Raw genomic sequence first — 21,496 nt, 5'->3', positions numbered from 1 at the left:
TGTTTAATACATTTAGTTAAGAAATATCAGAAAATAAAAGCTGAAATTCAGATCTATCATCCTATGTACATCTTTTGACCTCAAACCCAATTGTCTTCAGTGTATGGCAACAAAAAAAAAAGGAATTGACCTTGCTGTTCCAGTACCGGGACTGTACATTTGGTTTTATGAAAATATTGATAAAGAGGCCCAATGAGTTTGGAGGGAAAATGCTTTCGTATAATTCAGAATTAATCCTATTAGCAGTTACATTTGCAACAAAGGCAAGTGAGCCAGCTATACATGTCCAAACTATAGCAACCCCAACACCATCTTTCACAGATGAAGGGGGTGCTTTGGTTCTTGGGCACTTCCTTTTCACCTCCACACTTTGCTCTTGCCATCACTACAAGTCAATCTGTCCACAAGATGGTTTTCCAGAACTCTGCAGGCTCTTTTAGCTACTTTATAGCAAACTGTAACCTGGCCATCTTGTTTTGGCAGCTAACTAGTGGTTTGCATATTGCAATGTAGCCTCTCTTGTCAATTTCAAATCCAATGTGCTGGAGGACAAGACCAAAAGAGCCGAAATTTTCCCACCGTCAAAATACTTACATACTGCATACTGTATATTAAGATTACGATTAAGATGAGAGAGAATTCATGCCTAATTTTAGTCTCCAGTAAGTGATATTAGCATGTGTAGTTTTATTCCCTCAGCTGCTGCAGTGAGCAGCACACAGGGAGTGAGCAGCATGCAGGCAGTGAGCAGCACGCAGGGAGTGTGTAGGCGCAGGCAGTGAGCAGCACGCAGGGAGTGTGTAGGCACAGGGAGTGTGTAGGCACAGGGAGTGAGCAGCACACAGGGCGTGTGTAGGCACAGGGAGTGTGTAGGCACAGGGAGTGAGCAGCACACAGGGCGTGTGTAGGCACAGGGAGTGTGTAGGCACAGGGAGTGAGCAGCACGCAGGGAGTGTGTAGGCACAGGGAGTGTGTAGGCACAGGGAGTGAGCAGCACACAGGGCGTGTGTAGGCACAGGGAGTGTGTAGGCACAGGGAGTGAGCAGCACACAGGGCGTGTGTGGGCACAGGGAGTGAGCAGCACGCAGGGAGTGTGTAGGCACAGGGAGTGAGCAGCACACAGGGAGTGTGTAGGCACAGGGAGTGAGCAGCACACAGGGAGTGAGCAGCACACAGGGAGTGTGTAGGCACAGGGAGTGTGTAGGCACAGGGAGTGAGCAGCACACAGGGAGTGTGTAGGCACAGGGAGTGAGCAGCACACAGGGAGTGAGCAGCACACAGGGCGTGTGTAGGCACAGGGAGTGAGCAGCACACAGGGAGTGTGTAGGCACAGGGAATGAGCAGCACGCAGGGAGTGTGTAGGCACAGGGAGTGAGCAGCACACAGGGAGTGAGCAGCACACAGGGCGTGTGTAGGCACAGGGAGTGAGCAGCACACAGGGAGTGTGTAGGCACAGGGAGTGAGCAGCACGCAGGGAGTGTGTAGGCACAGGGAGTGAGCAGCACACAGGGAGTGTGTAGGCACAGGGAGTGAGCAGCACGCAGGGAGTGTGTAGGCACAGGGAGTGTGTAGGCACAGGGAGTGAGCAGCACACAGGGAGTGTGTAGGCACAGGGAGTGAGCAGCACACAGGGAGTGAGCAGCACACAGGGAGTGTGTAGGCACAGGGAGTGAGCAGCACGCAGGGAGTGTGTAGGCACAGGGAGTGAGCAAAGCGGATTAGGTCAGGGACCTCAACCACAGGTTCAGCAATCATTCACATGCATTCCCCTTGTCATTTGTTTTGGCAAATTTAATGCTTTGCCAAATTTTGTAATCTTAAAAAAAATTAAGAAAATTAAAAATCACTAAACGCATGCTCATTGCGAGCCGCGACGTCGGCGGTTTGAATCCGACCGTCTGACATTTGTTGCATGTCTTTCCCTCTCTCACTCCCATTCTTCTTGTCTCTCTATACTATACTGTCCAATAAAAGCTGAAAAAGGCCAAAAATATAAAAATAAATAAATTAGGCTTCAACAAGTTCATTTCTATTCAAAGCATTTGCAGAAGGGATCTCTTTGCAGAAGTTATCTTAGTCCTGGTAACTGACTTAAAATCTGAAATCACTGATGTCATATACGGTTGGAAAGATTATGCTGTTTTTTACTGAATAAAAGAGTTTCCACACAATAAAGAATGGATTAACGGGTGGTACAAAGCCGTGAGTCTCTGTAAATTTTGGGAGCAAAATCGAGTCAAATCCCTGTTCACCAATCAGTGCACATATTGATACAAACAATGGATGTGACCAATCAGGGCATGTATCCCAACCAGCCAATCAGTGCACATGATTATTAATTGCCAATTAGTCAGCCAGTCAGTGCACATATTGCTACCACAAATGGACGTGACCAATCAGGGCATGTATCCCTACCAAAAATGGGTAGGGATACATGCCAGTCATTGCTTTTGGGAAGCAAAGGAGATACCCTCCCTCACAGATGCAGTCCCACTGGTCCTTTGATGGAATTATATTTACTTTGGAATTTTCCCTGAAAACATATTCAGTGATGGTTGTGTTCTTATTTGTTGAAAAACCCAATGTGACAACTTACCCGATTACCCCTGTCTGAGGGCAAGTTGTCACAAGTGCACACCCTCTACTTAACTGTCGATAACTTTGTAATTAGATATCATAAAGGTATGTAGATGTAATGAATGCAAAGGTCTGACATTTATTCCACTGTGAGTATTTTGCCTAAGAAATATAAGAAAGAGTAAAAAGTGTGACAATATGCCCCACTCTCCCCTAATTCAGACACATGCATTTGCAAATTACCATGTGAATATGATATCAGAGGAAATAAATGTGAATAAAAATGTATATGTTTGTATATCTGACCTTATAAATTATCGTTCTAAAAATGATAGTTACAATCATTCTTGCAGTGTGTATAATGTATAATTTCTAGGAATATCCAGCTATCTGCAAACAATCTGACCACTTTGCAGCAGCTGCTATATTGGTGTTTTATGGTATGAGTACAGTTATAAACAGTTTACTCTTTTCTCTTTGCCAAAGTGGCCCTGCCCTTAGAATTTTATAGGTTGTACATTACTTAACCTGCTGCTGAGCAGGTTTATTTGATTAAATAAATTGCTCAAGTTGTAAGGTAGGTAATATTAACAAGTATACTGTTTACAGAGCTGGCTAAAAGGAACAGTATGATCATTAAACATTTTGGCACTTGCCTAGCATTTTGGACCTGACACATCCAGCTGGATGCTGCTGATCTAGTGGATGCACTGACAGAAGCATCTGCCCAGAGCTGAGGGGTATGCGCTACTTCTGTATAGAAAATGGCTCAGCAACTGTGCTTCTTTTCTATCTCACTCAGGCAATCACATGTCAACAATCCAAAAATCTCAGTATCTTATTTTTCAAATTAATAATGTGTTTCATTGTCTAGAGGTCATCTGTGAAACATAAAGAAGCATTAATAAGCGTTAATTTCCCTCCACAGAGTCCTTGGTTAACCTGTCACCACATTCAAACAGATCATGATTGTATTACCATTTAAAAAGCTCTGCACTATTTTTTCATTTTGAGGAATCATTAGCCAATCACCTTCGACCATGTTTTCTTAAGATGCTTTAAATAAAAATAACAACACAAAATATACCACAAAACCTGTCTCTTTCATACACAAGGTATAAATTCAAAGGAATAAATGACACCGCAAAAAACAAAAGAAACAAATTAAGCAGTCTACTGAAAATATAGTCTGCTGTATTCTCGGTACCATCACAAACCTCTCTGGTTGATGCAGTATCCTTTGAAGTGATTCTTCTCTGATTAATACAGTTCTCCCCGTGGCTGAGCACAATTGTGTCCAGTTCATTCAAGATGTGGTGTTCAGGAGAGGAGGGGAGGGTAATATAATCCCAATCCCACAATGCATAGCACCGCCCAGTCATCAAAACCAAAGAACTCAAGTGAAATCATATCCTCATTTATTAACTATACTGTATAGATAGATACTGGTAAAACATACTTTGCCTCACGTAGATCAATGCAAAGCATGTCAGCAGTGTGAATTTAAATATTTAGTTAAATCATTTTAATTCAACTGTGTTCTGTGGCACTGAATGCAGGCAACGAGTATGATTAAAATATAACAATTTGCCGCACAACTGGCTAACTTTTATGTGCTGTGGCAAGATGTGAAGTACAGTCCATTGAGTGGCCGACTCGCAAGGCACATAGGAATCTTCCAGTGCAGTCCACTATGAACCCTTATTGCTTTTGCTGTGCTTGGTTCCCCGGTCCTGACCTCGGCCCAGGTCAATGGTTGGAATTTATATAGCGCCTTTATCCAAAGCGTTGTACAATTGATGCTTCTCATTCACCCATTCATACACACACTCACACACCAACGGCGATTGGCTGCCATGCAAGGCGCCAACCAGCTCGTCAGGGGCATTTGGGGGTTAGGTGTCTTGCTCAGGGACACTTCAACACAGCCCGGGCGGGGGATCGAACCGGCAACCCTCCGACTGCCAGACTGTTCTTACTGCCTGAGCCATGTCGCCCACTGAGGTGGAAGGAGTGCACCACTAGAACATCTGCAGGGGCTATAGTAATGTGAAATCTAGAACAGAGAGGCTGAACACTCAGAGGTGGTCAAAACTACTAAACTAAATACTGAAGGTTTCCAAATGTATTACACATGTTGACACAAGGGAATGCAAAGCACAAAGGGCCTAATTTATATAAGGATGAGCACAAGTGCAAACCTTTACTAATTAATACAGATGAAGACAACAACAAGACTCTACAAGGACTATGGTGCCCTCTGGTGATCAGCAGAGGAAGCAGCAGCTGATTACCCCGCAGGACCCCCCCCCCTCCAGGAACGGATCCTGATGGTCTCTCCGGATAATCAGTGATGGTGGTTGAATTCCCGGATAAGGCCAGCATCAAGGATATGTTGAACTCGAGCGCTCTTGCAAACTATATCCCTCCCAGCAGTTAATGCTGCGTGTGTGTGCATGGCACGGGGCAGCAGCAGGCAACACCTGAGAATATCCAGAGAAGCTTGAAGGGCGCGATTTAATGAGGAGCCAGCTTGCAGGATTCAACCCATAGTGGAAGGTCTATAGTAGAGAGCCAGACACTCTATAGAGGAAGATCTGAGACTGAGAGTGCATGGGGGTTGGACCCAAAATGCACTACTCAGACAAACAAAAGGTGTGATAAAGTCCCGTCAGTGTTATGTTCCTGTGTTCTGTGTGTTAGTTTATCATTGTTTATTATCATCATTCTTGTAATTTATTATTTTTCATATTCATGTCTGGTGTTCTGTTTATATTCATTAGTCTTTGCGCTCGTCTTCCCCTGTGATGTCTGAGTCTGAATGTTTTCTAGCCCAGTCACTCCCTTGTCTGTGTGCCCCACTATTCGGGTGTTTACGGTAGTTCCGGGGTTCATTTTTCCTTCCAATCTTACATTCCTTACTTCCTGCTTTCTCTCCATTTCATGTTTGTACATAGCACTAATATACTAATCCCAACTAACATAGAATTTGTACAGTACTAATTATACTAACACACTAATATGTTTGTCAAACTAACAAACTAACATTCACTAGTTTTGGGTATTTGTAATTTAAATCACTTAACTAACTTACTAATGCATCTCCAGTTTCAATTCTGTTCTGTAACTCCACCTCCCTATTCTATCACTGATTACTTGCTTAGTTTCAGCGAAGTATTCGCACCTGTCTCTCTGTATCTCTGCATCTCCTGATTCTCTGCAAATTGTCTACTCCCTAGTCCGGAGCCGTTTGTATTACATGTGTGTCTTTGTGATTTCAGTCCGCGTTTTTGTTTCCCCCCTCGTTATTGTCCCATTGCCATTTCATGTGTCTCACCTGATGTTTATTTGTTAGACCGCCCTCACTCCCATGCCCCACCTAGTTTGTCTCATTCCCCTGTGTATTTATACCTGTCCTTTTCAGTCGCACGGTGCTAGTTCGTCTTGTCCTGTTCTGTTCCCGAGCCCTTGTATTCCGTCCCCCAGTTCTAGCCTCCTTGTTTTCCTTGCCCTTGCCCTTGTTCCTGAGTCCTTGCCCTAGTTTATTTGGTTTTCTGGTTTTGACCCCTGCCTGCTTCCCTGGACTCTTCTTTGCTTTTAGGATTTTTGTACCTCTGCCTTTTTGGACGGACCCCCTGGTTTTGACCTTGGCATGTTTTTCGACTCTGCTCTGTCTGCCCCTTTTGATATTAGAACCTGTCATTTTTCTGCGCCCCTGTCTGCTACTGGTTCCTCTGTTCCCCCCGGCATAACAGTCAGGGCTTTAATAAGGGATTGTCCAATGAGCGTAGTCAAAAACAAGCAAAGTTCATACACAGTGAATCCAGCCAAAACCGAGGGAGGAGGCAGTCTCAAGATCAGTACACCATGTGTCCCTCTCCGGCCCCTGCTCTGCCTACACTCCAGCATCCAGCTCAGTCTCAGGCTCCAGCCCCCGCCCTTGCGCCGTCTTGGACTCCAGGTCCCTCCAGGTCCAGCGCACTGCAACCTCGGTGTTACCTGAAGCCCTGTGCTCTCCTGAAGCTCCGTGCTCTCCTGAAGCTCTGTGCTCTCCTAAAGGCCTGTGCTCTCCTAAAGGCCTGTTCTCCCTTGAAGACCCAGGGCTGTCTGATGCCCTGCGGCTGTCTGAAGCACTACATTCACCTGCAGCCCCGCAGTTGCTTTAAACCCCAGTTCTCCAGCCCTTCCCAGCCACCTCCGTCCCTCCGGCACCTCCGAGGCATTCCAGTTCCTCTGCCGCCTCCCAAGGACCCTTGCCCTCTCCTGTGTGGCCCCAGTTTCCCTCACCACTCTTGCTGCACTGATCATTGCTGTTCCCCTGTGCTTTGTATTTTCCATTTTGTGTCTCATGTCCCTGTTCTCTTGCCATAGTCCTTTCTGCTCTGCCTGTTTATTCAGTCATTCATTCATTTCCCGTCTTCACATTCCACTCCTTGTATGCATTTCCTTCCTGTCTCTTGTCATTCATTTCACCTGTTTCTCATTGTGTGCTTGTTAGTATTCTATTTAAGCCTGTCCTTTTCAGTTATCGTCGCTAGTTCGTTGTATCCCGTTACTTGCATTATTCTGTTCTTAGTCTGTTTGGATGTCCTGTTTTGGATGACCTCCGCCTGGACTTTTTGTACTTTCACCTGTTTGGACTGCCGTTACCAAACTACTTATTTAGGATTCAGTCTCTTGGACTCTGCCTGGTACTGCTGCCCTGCTATTGGACTGACTACCTGGTTTTTGGACTTTGCCTGATGCTATCTCTGCATTTGGTTCCTCTGTCCCGCACCCCTGGCATGATGGGGACATGGTTGCCTCAGTTATGTTCCAAATGTATGGAGTGGGAGGAACAATCACAGAAGTTAAATGCATGGCTGTGATAATTCAATTTGTAGCCAATGACACAGCCAAAGCAATACAAAGTGATACCACTGAATTGGTGGTGGCCAGAACTGTCATTTTGCAGAAGCATGCAGCCCTGGATTATATTCTGGCATCTCCAGGTGGCACATACGCTGTGGTTGGGAAAGAATATTGTACTTATATTCCTGATAATGAAGATGAATGATTCTGTTGAACATATTGATAATGTTGAACATCCTGACATGTTGTTTGGTGAATCTTCGCACTTACTGAGCGAATTGGGCTATTAGGATAGTCAATAAATGGGTGAAATGCAAATGCAACCTTAAAGCTGTTGATAAAGTATTCTTACAACTTATTTTAAGGTTTTTTTTTTGTAATTGACAGATGTATCATCTTCATCATCACCCCAGCTTAACCAGCACCATAAATTGTTTCAAGAAATAAAGATCAAATTAAATATATGAAGCTATTCTCATTATTAATGTGGGCCGATTTATGTTTCATATGTGACTAGTCTTGGTCATCAACAACACCATCATCTTGCAAAGAGAGAAATAACATTTTTTATAACCGTAGGCTATAAGTTGCAATATCAAAATAACAATGTTGTCAAAATAATAATATGGTGGAATCAGCATAATAGCATCTTAATTTAAGAGCAATATGCCAGCCTTATTTTCCTAGTATTTATCACGATTCATCAGCATGAACAATGGACACAAATTTTCAGGCAACATTATTATTAGTAAGATTGGCAGTGATAATATCAAAATAACAATATCATCAAAACAATAGGCTATGACACTGAAGGTGGATTCACGTGCAGTAATCCTCGGTCTCTTGGGCTGAGAAACGATTCTGTGCAAGGAACTCTCCGCTCACCCCAGCATAGTTCAGATGGGTTAATCGCAGCCGCATACTCATTCATGAGCGGGTGTGCCCGCGTAGCAGGCGTGTACATTGTGACGTAAAACCATGCTTGGAATGAAATACATTTTTTTTTTAATAAAAGCAATGAAAGGCTGCATAGTGATAATTTGCGGATGATCTTGAGCCTTGTAAGTTTGTGTTTGTACAACAATTTAATGCTTAATTTGCTTAAATTAAGTTGTTGATTTTGCCGTCTATGATAAAATCCACTAGCATAGCTCTAAGCAGTGTACCGGAACTGCCATTCAGCGGGACTTCCGCTTTACCTCCCTATGAGACCACCCTAGAAAAGACAAAAGTCCCGCCCAGCACTGAAACACTATTCAATCAGTAGTAAGCACAGAACTGTGGAGCCACAGTCGGCCACAGTACTGCATTCCAGACAACTCGGAATTCAAGTTTTTCTGACATCCAACTAGAAAAAGTGAAGTAGAACGTCACTCAAAGTCAGAATTCCTATTTGTGAACTCCCAGCAAATCCATCGACTGTATGTGGCCTTCTAGACCGTTTTCCTTCCAGTTATATTGCAATTAAATGTTTTCATCATGCGGATCTCCAACGGACAATATGACCATAGTTGGGCAAAATAAATAATATTTAAAAAATATTCGGTGTGGTATGACAAAAGGATTGAAAAAATTATAAGTGATTTTTCTTTTTAATATAATGCTCAGAATGGACTTCAATATATGAGTGTAAGTATTTTTATTTTGCTGTAAAAATGAATGGAAATTGGGGAAAGGGGAAATTGCCTTTTTGATATTGCCAATTATAGATATCAGCAGAGGGCGCTATTATTTCCGGGACAGGGCTTGAGAACCGAAAACTGGCCCCTTGGCTTGGACACATATTACATTCATATCAGTTTATAGATTTGTAATGTGCATACTTAAATTAAATTAAAAAACGTTATCAATGTAGCTGAAAAGTATTTGGACAGTACAAGTGTATAAAGTTACTAAAGCGTAACGCATGTAAAATCACCACAATGGTAAATAACTAGCTCGGAACTACTTATCACAGTCTATCGTTCACGGCGGACTTTAAAAATATGCACATGGCACTATTTGTTCCCCCTTCACGCCACATGTGACAAACCAAACGTTGTGTGGCAGAAGGTTACCCGTGTTCATGGACATAGTTCTTAACTAGTTACGAAAGTATTCAAAAGCGGTATTTATTTTAGATGAGTATGGAAGCAGCTGAAGATGACCCTCAGTTAGGCCTTTCTTCTGAAGAGGAAGATTGTGAATTATCCGACGGAGAGGTGAGAAAGTGTTCTGCGAGACCCTAACGTAACACATTTTGTTAAGTGAGATTGTCTAAAGTAATATAATGGTCGCTAAGTTACCATAGACGAGCTAATTAACGCCCTGTGTTATCTTCGCAGTTTGCTGTATTTAGTAAAAATATAAAACAATTGATAATTCTTTGCATGCGCCACTTGGTGGCTCGCTAACAGTGGTACTAGCTAAGTTGTTGCTAGCGAGATTGCCTGTTTCTTGGTTAAATAGTAACGTTAAGCACCACATAGCAGCAATATATATCAGTTCAGTTGAAATTGTTCTTAGTACTACTTAAGTGTAAAAAATGAACACTGTTCTAGCCCTAAATCACGTTGGAAGATTCGGCTATTATGATGCGTACGTCACAGGGAACACTAACTGCTCTTGATATTAGCTATTTAAGTTGACAGTATGACAGAAATGGACTTCATTTAAATATTTTATTCTGAATCAAACGCATTTGTGAATGGCCCGAACGACTGATGAGCCTTCGAATAATCGATCATCCTGATACGGCAACATTATAGGCGTTCAGGTTTGAGGCATTGCAAGGTACATGGTTCGGAGTCAGTGGAATTCTTCCCAAAGCCATCTTCTAGCGCCAAATTGACTGAAGGTACCCTGACTCTTGGGGAATTCGCTTTTTACCTATGTTAGCCAGAATCACTTGAGAAGGTTAATGCTTTACGAATCCCTTCCATGTGCGTCCAGTACAAGCATACTGCATGCTCATCGTGTTGGCTCTCTAAATGTCTACAGTTGCACTCCCCCAGACTTGTTTTCCCATGCAAATGTTTCCAGGAAGAGCAACTGTTGTCGCTAAGGCAATGGCATCTTAAAATAGATGATACAGGTATAGTGTGATGTTTCACACGTTTTGCGCTGAGAAAAAAAGGTGTGAATGGGGAAAAAACCCACTCCGGCCCAAATACAGACCGGTGAGATTTACGGGCTCAGGGTGACATGGCTCAGGCAGTAAGAGCAGTCGTCTGGCAGTCGGAGGGTTGCCGGTTCGATCCCCCGCCCGGGCTGTGTCGAAGTGTCCCTAAGCAAGACACCTAACCCCCAAATGCTCCTGATGAGCTGGTCGGCGCCTTGCATGGCAGTCAATCGCCGTTGGTGTGTGAGTGTGTGTATGCATGGATGAATGATGTGTATGAATGGATGAATGAGAAGCATCAATTGTACAGCGCTTTGGATAAAGGCGCTATATAATTGCCAACCTTTTATGGGATTAATACAATTATGTTTTTAAACGCTTTGAATCATAAAATCGGACCACTTCCATGTGGCTGGTGTATTTGATTTTCAAAAATATCTGGTCCTTACCCTTTAACCATTCTCATTTTGATTCATTTGCCATTGTTCCCATACAAACAATGCTAATATTTTCATTGTTAATGTACAAATCTCTACATCTGATAATTCTTTGTTTTTAGCTTCAAGTGGCCTTTGCTAAAGGTTGGCTGAAGCCTGGCTTAAATGTAGCTCAACCGGAACCAAAGGCTACAGTCAACAAAACGGTAGGTGGAATTTGAGTATCTCAGAAACTGCTGATCTCCTGGGATTTTCACTAATGGACTAGTCTCTAGAGTTTGCAAAGAATGGTGCATAAAAAAAAAAAAAAAATCCATTGAGCAGTAGTTCTGCAGACAGAAACACCTTGTTAATGAGGCATCACAGAAGAACAGCCAGACTGGTCAAAGCTGGCAGGAAGGTGACTAACGCAAATAACATTTACATTTACATTTTAGTCATTTGGCAGACGCTTTTAATCCAAAGCGACTTACAAGTCCACACATAACCACCACATTATATAGGCCATATGGTTTAATTATACATGTTCCTATGATACATTTATTTCTAGTACTGCAATTATGTTAATTTATTATTAGGAACATTAGAGATGGCTTATTGATCAGAATGTTGGCTGGTCTAATGAACATATGCAAACAAAAAGGTTCTGCAAATGCACTACATAACACTCCTTCTCCATACAAAGTAATCTTTTTGCTAACAACGTCTTTTTGAAAGATTATATAACATCAAAAATATATTCCCAATTGCCTACATTTTGAAAGATATGTTATGTATCTTGTGTAAAAAAAAACAAAAAAAAAACACCAACCTTCTCAGAATATTTTGCTTCAAATTCATTAGTTTAAATTTCAACCGCCTTTGAAAATGTCAAAACATGTCTAACCAAAATGCTCTTTTAAAACAAAAATAAGCTAGCTAAACCACGGGATGGAAATCAATGTTAAAAGTGGCATCTTCGCTCAAATGCAAGTTTTTGAAATTTCAACTGATTTGATGTGCAGCCATGAAATGGCTGCTATTGTCTGAGGGGAAACTTTTGTTTTTTCCATTTGATATATTATTAATCGTCATTTAATTATCCGGGCCAAATTAACATGCCCCGTAGGGCTGCCTTTTGGGAACCGCTGGTCTAGAAATAGCATCTGATTATGACTGCAAACCAATCAGGCCAATCCTCCTTTGTTGATTAAATGTACAGTGGATTTTCAAATCTGAATTTGAGCCCATTCATATCATCCCATATACAGTACTGTGCAAAAGTATTTCTGAAGGCAGAAGAAGTCTACACACACACACACACACACACACACACACACACACACACACACACACACACACAAAAAAGCATGTTTAACATGTTAAAGGTTAGTGACTTTGCTGCATCGGAATTTTAAATTTAGTGAACTTGAGAAACTTGAGGCACTGCCGCCTCACAGCAAGGAGGTCCTGGGTTCAAATCCCCGTCGGCCGGGGCCTCTCTGTGTGGAGTTTGCATGTTCTCCCCGTGTCTGCGTGGGTTTCCTCCGGGTACTCCGGTTTCCTCCCACAGTCCAAAGACATGCAGGTTAGGCTGATTGGAGAGTCTAAATTGCCCATAGGTATGAGTGTGTGAATGAATGGTGTGTGTGCCCTGCGATGGACTGGCGACCTGTCCTGGGTGTATTCCTGCCTTTCGCCCAATGTATGCTGGGATAGGCTCCAGCCCCCCTGCGACCCTGTTCAGGATAAGCGGGTTAAGATGATGGATGGATGGATGGATGTTTGTGTGTGTGTGTGTGTGTGTATTTATAATTTTGCATAATTTCAAACCCGTACCTATATAGAGTTGGGTTTGATCCCCATCCATAATTGGAACACTGGCTTTAAAACGGTCTGCAGTCAAATGACAGACAGACATTTACTCTTGTCGTAGCCACAGTTTGTACATATTTATTTTTCTGCACCTTTCTGCATCCATCCTTGTTGGCAGGAGGCAATGAAACAGTGCCTGTTGGAGTTCCAGAGGGATTTGCCCTGGGTTGAAAGGCTGGACCTGACCAACAGCCCAGCAACTGACATTGTTGCCAAAGCCGAGGGAACGCTGACTGCACAAAACACTGAAGATATCAATGCAGAGGATGACTTCCAGAGGGAAATGTATTTGTGAGTATCTGCTGGTATAACGATTGGATGCATGGTACTTGTGCGGATTTTATTTAAAGGTGCAATAGGTAATTTCGCACTTCTAACGGTCAAGAGAGGAATTGCAGCAACAAGCGCCCTCAAACCGCAACACTGTTGAAACGCCATTGGCTGTGGCAATTGGAACCAATTTTCAACCAATAAGCTTGAATAACTGTACAGCTAATAACTGTACATGTTTTGGTCCCGGCCTGTCAACTGCATATTTTGAAACCCAAATTTAAGGACTATAAACACAGGCAAAGTCAACATGTCAGCCAGCCTTTTTCAGTGATAGGAAGGGATTTACAATTGTCTTGTAACAATAGTTTAACACAAAGTCTTACCTATTGTACATTTTAAAAATATGTCTATATGCATACAGTACTGTGCAGAAGTCTTAGGCACCTTTGAGTGTGTTGGTATAAAAGATCACATTTGAGATTTCCAAATATTAATTTTCAAAAAGACATTTTTGATTTACATACAAACATATTACAATGAGCAGTTGCCAAATTTCTACATAAAAACTTGATCAAGGCTGTCTGATCAGAAGCAAGAGCCAAACGAAGTCTGCAGAAGAACTGTGGCAAGTTCTCCAACATGCTTGAAACAAGCTCCCTGCTGACTGTCTTAGCCAACACTGTCCTGCAGTTCTATATCTCAGAAGTGATGCAGTTTTAACATCAAAGTGTTCACAAAAAATACTGATTTGATGAAGTTTTTTAACTATTCTGCCATATTACTAAAATTTATAGTATGTTTATTTAGGACCTGTCATTGAATAATTTTTTTATCATATGCAGGTGCCTAAGACTTTTGTACAGTTTTGTGTGTCTGTCTGTCTGTCTGTCTGTATACACGTATATTATATACATTTAAAAAAATTATTGTCATAATTTGTTTGCGTATTTGCAGCTACCGCCAAGCACAAGCAGCTGTCCTTGAAGCTTTGCCACGGTTAAAGAAACTGAAGATTTCCACTAAACGGCCAGAAGATTACTTTGCAGAAATGGCCAAGACTGATCAGCAAATGCAAAAGGTTTTATTTAACTTTTCATATTCCCATATTCCCATATTCAGTGTCATTAATCTAACTCTGGTACTGTATGAAGATGACAAGAACCTGAAAATCTAATGGTGTTGGGCAGTAAGTGAACGATCAAGTATTTTTGAACAAATTTGGATCATCCCTCTAAATGTAAATTTGTATGCTGTTTTATTGTATTATTCAGTCATTTAAATGTATTTTAAAACTTATTTTTCTAAGCCTAAATTTCTCACTAAAAGTTCACCCAAACTGTCTGGGTGTGGTAATGAGAACTGATTGACAAACATACTCCCACTTTCCACACATGGTTTTTTTTGTTACCATAGCTACCTCCATGATACATGCTCATCTTCATCTTGGGACACTGAATTTTCACTAGCTAGCTAACGTAGTATATCAACTTTTCGACGCTGACTCATCCAATAATAATTTTTGCTTGCTAGCTAGCCCGGTTCAGATAAACACAACTATAACATCCTTATGAAATCCAAATAGCCAGCTAGCTAAATTAATATAACCAGAAATGGTCTATATCCTTAAAAGGCACTCTAATTCAAGTGAAAATTGCCTGGCCAGCAAACTATGGGTCACGAGTTATAGGGAAGGGATAAGGAGAGTGGTTATCCTCATGTGACGCATACGAGGAGAACATTGTCAACCGGTTGAACATAGGATATTTAAAATGCTTACTTCTCCAAAACTAAAGAATATATTTACATATATAATACATATTTAATACTTTCATTGCGTTTCTTCAATGCCCTCTTGTGCAAATTACTACTTTAACACATTCCTTGTTGTCATTGTGTGTTTTGGGTTCAAATTGGTTTTGGAGTAATACGTTTCCTGCATTTCATAGATCAGAAAAAAGCTGATTATGAAGCAGACGGCGATGGAAAGGTCGGAGAAGGCAAAGGCCCTCAGAGAGCAGAGGAAGTATGGCAAGAAGGTGAGCCATTTCACTAGTACAGTTCACTAATTCAGAATATGTTGAGTTACAGCACTAAGTGTCTGTCGATGTTTGATCATAGGTTCAAATTGAGGTCCTCCAAAAAAGACAGAAGGAGAAGAAGGCGATGATGTCGGCTGTGAAGAAATATCAGAAAGGTATGTAGGTGTGTGGGCGATGTGATCTGATCTCAATTCAATTTTGGGAATGCATACTGTTAACAGGTTTCATAAATCGTAAGTATGTTTGGTTTTTTGTGTATCGGAGTCACTGAATTGTTGCACATGGGGAGAAAACCATGGGTTTTAAGAAATGTGAAATATGGTGTTGGTTTGAGGCTGAACTAGGGATGTAAATGGTTTTTTGGTTAATCTGTTGCTTCCTTGAAATTTCAAAATTGGATAATACAATTAAGAATAGTAATTTCCAAACAATTAAATTTTTCTTGGAATTTCTATGTTAAAACCGCATGCAAAAATGACATTGCACCTCCTGAACGCACAAGCATATATACCAGCTCATCCGTGGCATGCACGGCATGTAAAACTCTGACTTTATGGTTGTCAGCTAGCTGGCTCGTTTGCGATTCTGTGTAGTCACACACGGCTAAATGGAATGTTTAATATTACTCCGCATTTGTAGTTATCAGTTATCTACTTTGTAACCAAAATTAACATCATCTCGCCCCTATTAGCCTACCAAAGTAAAGCAAAATTAGTCGTTTTAAAGTGCCCTTTGACCTTCTTGGGGCAAGTTATTGAACCCGTAGACACGACCGTCAGGAACACCGTGGTACAGAGGCTGTCTGATTCGGGGCTGCAAGCGAGGGATGTCTGTCAGATGGCGGATGGCCACAGGTCTGAGGGCTGTCTCCAGAGCTATTACCTGCCGTCGTAATAGGACAGCAGAAAGTGCTGGAGCAACATCCTGAGATAGAAATACCAGCAAGACCACAAAACCCTGGCAAGGCAAATGACTCGTGACGACGCAATCAGTTATTTCAATAACTGCATGTTATCTGGCAGTGTCCAGAGAAATGTCTACAACAAAGACAAATTACTTGTGTGTCAGTGTCGTTAGGTGAAACGTAAACTAGCAAGCTAGCTAACTAACGTGCATTGGGGAAGCATTATTGCAATAGCATTGCTAAACTAGCATTAATGCAGTGGGGAAACATTATTGATCATCACTAACGTTAGCAACACCATTGCTTAGCTAGTGAAGCAGGGATATGTTATTGCTCGTAACTTAATCATAGTTGTTGGGTTTGGACATTGCGTACAGGGCGGCCTGTAGCGTTGTGGTTAAGGTAAAGGACTGGGACACGCATGGTTGGTGGTTCTAATCCCGGTGTAGCCACAAAGCCGTTGGGCCCTTGAGCAAGGCCCTTTACCCTGCATTGCTCTTTACCCTGCATTGCTCCAGGGGAGGATTGTCTCCTGCTTAGTCTCATCAACTGTACGTCGCTCTGGATAAGAGCGTCTGCCAAATGCCAATAATGTAATGTAATGTAATGGACATCGGTGCAATTTCTGATCTATTTCTATGGCTCTTTTGGATCCATATTTTGCAATCCAAAAATCGCATCCTTTTTCTATACAGAGTCCTTCTATTTTAGGGGGCAAAAAGTAATTGGACATTTGGATTCTTTGCTGTGTCGGGTGTATTCAATCCCTTCCTTAGTGCAGGTATCAGAAAGCTTTCAGTATCTTGTCTTCATTCTAGGCTTTTCATTGCCTTTGGAGACTTTGATTGCCTTTGTCAACATAAGGCCTAGTGTTGTGCCAATGACAGTCAGAGACATAAATACCAGATGCATCGGCCCAATAATTTGCATACCAAAACAAATTGTTTAGAGCATCATTAAGAAGAGAGCACTGGTATGTTTGGGATTATTGCCTTGCTGTGGGATGAAGCACCGTCCACTGTATTTGGAGGTATTCATTTGAACTTGAGCAGATAAGATGCTTCTGTACACTTCAGGATTCATTCTGCCGCTGCTGTCAGCAGTTACATTATCAGTGAAGGCAAGTGAGCAATCGCCTGTGGCAGCCATACATGCCCAAACTATAGCACCCCCTCTACCACATTTCACCAGTGAAGAGGTTGCTTCCACACCATTGGGAGGAAACATTGTTCGACCTGGAGACCGTAGCACCACAAAGCAAACAATATTTTTGGGTTGAATGTCCCCCTGGATTCTGGAATGCAGCGTGAATTGGCCGAGTTGTGACATAGCCTACTCGCTCTTGTATAATAAATAGGGCTGTCGGAAAACTTTCAGCAGCTGTTGTTTGTCCCTCTTTGTGGTTTGACCACTGTCGGTAGGTGCCGGTTCACTGCTGACTGGGGGCACCCCACACGCCTTGCCTTTTTGGTGTTGCTCTGACCCAGTTGTCTGGCCATGACTATTTGGCCCTTGTCACTCGGGTCTTTAGGTCTGCCCATTTCTTCCACATCCAACATGTTGACTATGGGAACCAATTTACGGCTTACCGTCTAATATATCCCGGACCATGGCATTTGCCATTGTTTTGGGATGATCAACGTTATTCTCTTCACCTGTGAGTAGTCATAATGTTTTGGCTCCTCGGTTGTATGTGCCTGTCCATAAATGTATTCAGTTTTGAAACATGGTACCATATGAGCACCTCGGATCACTTTAAGACGCTTAAAAAAATCTCAAATTGCATGATCTGACGGCAGTGTTACCGTTTATCTGATGGTGGATTAATTCTATGTCCTTTTTCTCTACAGGAATGACTGACAAACTGGACTTCCTGGATGGAGATCAGGGAAAGGGCAAGGGCAAGAATGAAGCCAGAACGCCAAAGGCAGCAACGAACAAGAAAGGGTATGCCAGTTCTCAATGATGGACATTAATTTAGATTGAATGCAATTTCTCAACTCCACATACTGTATTACGCTGCATGCTGGCCAGGATTTAAAAAATAATAGTAATAAATTTTCATTCTTTTCGTAGTCCCAATGCGAAGCGAAAGTTCAAGGATCAGAAGTTTGGTTTCGGTGGAAAGAAAAGTGGATCCAAATGGAATACTAAGGAGAGTCACAACGACGTGTCGGGATTCAAAGCCAAGGTGGCTCATGGGAGAGGGAAAAAATTTGGAGGAAAGCAGAAACCAAATGTAAGATCACATTTACATTTTAAGCCTTAACTCTTGTTTAACCCTTCTCTACCCTGATGATAGTCTCTTCATTGAATACCCTAAATCAGTATTTTAATTGAGAAACAACCTGTTACTCATCAACAAATCGGAGCATAAATGTTTTCCGACTTCACAGTCAAGTAAACAGGCACACCCCCTGCTCAGTCTCTTCTGCAACTAGCATAACCAATTGGACAATGCATCTATATGGGAGATAGGGACTCAGATGCACACAAACACACCACCAAATTGTATTGTTATAGCAACAAGAACAGGATTATAACTTATTTTCAATAACCTTTAGGCGTGCCAATTTTGACGTCTGTGGTTTTCAGAAAGTTTTCCTCTATGTTTTCCACATAACAGATTATCTGCCCTATGGGTAAATGGTAAATGGCTGGCATTTATATAGCACCTTTATCCAAAGCTCTGTACAATCGATGCTTCTCATTCACCCATTCATACACACACTCACACACCAACGACAATTGGCTGCCATGCAAGGCACCGACCATCTCATCAGGAGCATTTCTGGGACACTGACACACCCAGGGTGGGATTTGAACCAGCAACCCTCCGACTGCCAGACAACTGCTCTTACCAGCTGAGCCATGTATTCCCCGTATTTGTGTGTATATGTTATATATATGTTATATCGGTCGGTTTTTTAACTGTGTCTCTGTATTTGCAGAAACGCCCAGGCAAAGACACCCGCAGAAAGATGAAGAGCCGTTCAAGATAGGCAGCCCTGTCAACAAGTTTAATTATTTTATTTTTTTTGATAATTGTTTTTATTCATCGGTCTGCATTTTCTCTTCTGAGAGTCCAGCCTTTGCAGCTACATACATTAACAGCACGTTTAGTTTAGATGGCTGGGCTGGAGTATTAGGTGTGGACTGCGTCAGAGACTCTGCAGGTGATTGATATGCCTGAGCGTGCTTGGAACAATCCCTTGTGTTTCGATAAAATCTTTTCTTGTAAACGCCCCCCTTTTTTTAAATGCCATGGTTCATTTCGCGGTACACTCTAATGGAAAGAAAATGGAGGACATGTATTTCAAAGGACAGACGGTTCAGTGGTTCCAGTGCTTGCTTCACTCAAATGTATTTGATCTGTGTAAATTTTACAAATGTATGCATTTCATTTTGTACATGCACAGCTAAAGTGATGAAAAGAAGTTTTATTAAATAATTGTAGAGCTAACATTGTCAACATTGACCCCTGGTTTTACAGCACAGTGTTTGTTCACATAGCTCCATGTGTCATTAACAAGCGATGGGATCCATATGGAATGCTGATCATGTCAGCACTGACAGGCTAACAACAAAAAAGGTATTCAGCAATATTTAAATTCTCAAACATTTGGAAATGTGTGACAATTTCATGGGCTCAAAAAAGGTCAAAAGGTTCATTGTCAATTTGGTCAAGATTGAGGTTCTATTCAGTGTTTGGTTTTTTTTCAATTTTCAATTAATCTGGATCTGGATTATCCAGATAAGGGAATGCCTCCAAGTTTTCTTAAATCAACACCCACACCTGATATGTATATCAATTATTGATCAGTCCCCACAGGATTTAGCTTTTTTCTTTACTTTGTTATATTCCCGAATTAAAATGACAAAAAGAGTCAGATAAATCAGTTTGTCTTGTCTCCGAAGGCATTAAATATTTAAAAGCACAAGCCTGTTTTATAGATGATGAATCTTGATTAATTGCTGGGATAAGATCCCTTTTTACATTCCCATTCTATATCCATTATACCTCTATGCCGACTCGGCCAGTGGAGGATGTTCCCATCAGAGTTTTTCATTGCCACTGCGTCTTTCTACTTGCAAATTCCCACAGATTGCAATGGTGGAAAACTACACTTCCTGCTTACAATTTCACAAGGGGCCAGAAATAATTATTACATGACCAAATGTCTCCCGCTAAAGATTTCCAGCCGCTTATAATGACACATCAATGTTAATTTATCCTAAAATAATTTATCCTAAAATCAAAACCAACATAATTCAGTGAAAAGTGCACATGAAAATGCAGAATTTCGTCTAAGTACTTTATCCTAAAATGACCAAATTCTACAATGTGGGTGGAAAAAAGAAAAAAAAAAAGGTTTACTTCTGCAAAAGATTGATGTTGCAGTCCTATCCAGTACAATATGAAATTGTGGTTCTCTGGCATAATGTTATGTCACTGACAAATTATCATTTGTACTGATTTAAAATACAATAAAAGCGCATTGCAAAATGCGACCGCGTAATGACACAGTAATGTCAGACTCGTGTGCTGCCTGTTGCACAGCCTGGTGTGATGAAGGCCACCCTTCCCTGTCCTTGCCCTTTTAGTGTGCTTGTCATCTATATAAGGAACAGTCTGGTTTCATCCAGGTATTAACCTAATCCAGTTGGCCCTAGTTATCTTAAGTGATCAAGGAGGCTAGGAAAGACAGTTAAGTACCTCAAACCTTGGAAGACGAGATCCTCTAACCATCTGAGAAGTAATTCTTTTTTCATAGCGTCCTGGAGGGCTGAAGTGACGGGCAGTCCCTGTGATTTTTGGCATCATTCCATTTTGTGCAGTTCTATTTGACCGACTCCGCTGCTTTGTAATATGTGTAGCTTTTTTGCTGAAATGGTGAGGGAGAGGGAGTGAACTGGATCAGGCCATTTGCTACATGAGAATTTGCTGTGACACGGTAAGTTCTTCTGCCTCATACCTAGCCTGTTTTACAGAGTTGGCCGATTTCATTCTTAAAAGGAATATTAGTAAAATACAAGTAAAGCGGGGAAGTGGAATTTGAGAATTATACGTGATGCGTGAAACGTGATAATGTGCAACATAAAAGCTGCACGGAAACGGTATTTGCTCATTTAGTCAGGGCAGTGTGTAGATGAGACTCAAGAAAGAATCAATATAAAAAAAGAAATAAATGCATTGCTCTAAGTTAGGGGTTTCCAATCAGGTGGTGGCATGTGGTTACACTTCCTGAAATACTGCCATTTAGTGTTAAAAAAAAGTCATTATGTTTATGGAAGAATTTGGTTTCAATTAACAATGGAGAAATTGTTTTCTCCATGGAATGTTCAGTGGACCTACAGTTGTGTTCAAATAAATAGCAGTGCGTTAAAAACATTAAAGCATTAAAATCAAAGCATTAACAAATTTTATCAAGTATGTGTTATTCTTTTACAGGAATCCAAG

At 41.6% G+C, this 21,496-nt stretch overlaps 2 protein-coding genes across 2 annotated transcripts in view; one reads left to right on the top strand and one right to left on the bottom strand.

Moving 5' to 3' along the window:
- LOC133140502 (protogenin A-like) overlaps positions 1-3,873 on the bottom strand; it is a 28,901-nt gene extending 25,028 nt beyond the window's left edge. Inside the window, exon 1 of the mRNA XM_061260503.1 lies at positions 3,795-3,873. The gene's annotated coding sequence lies outside the window, so the exon portion shown is untranslated. The remainder of the gene's footprint in view (positions 1-3,794) is intronic.
- A 5,527-nt stretch (positions 3,874-9,400) lies between these two features.
- On the top strand, positions 9,401-19,498 carry ebna1bp2 (EBNA1 binding protein 2). Its single transcript, XM_061260557.1, has 9 exons — positions 9,401-9,629; positions 11,088-11,171; positions 12,938-13,110; positions 14,047-14,170; positions 15,039-15,128; positions 15,211-15,286; positions 17,886-17,982; positions 18,112-18,274; positions 18,987-19,498. Exons 1-9 carry the CDS (start codon positions 9,549-9,551, stop codon positions 19,035-19,037), a joined length of 939 nt encoding a protein of 312 aa, XP_061116541.1. The 5' UTR covers positions 9,401-9,548; the 3' UTR covers positions 19,038-19,498.
- The last annotated feature ends 1,998 nt before the right edge of the window (positions 19,499-21,496 follow it).

This window comes from Conger conger, chromosome 11 (genome assembly GCF_963514075.1).
Source record: "Conger conger chromosome 11, fConCon1.1, whole genome shotgun sequence".
Taxonomy (NCBI): Eukaryota; Metazoa; Chordata; class Actinopteri; order Anguilliformes; family Congridae; genus Conger; species Conger conger.
This window is presented reverse-complemented; position numbering and strand designations above follow the sequence as displayed.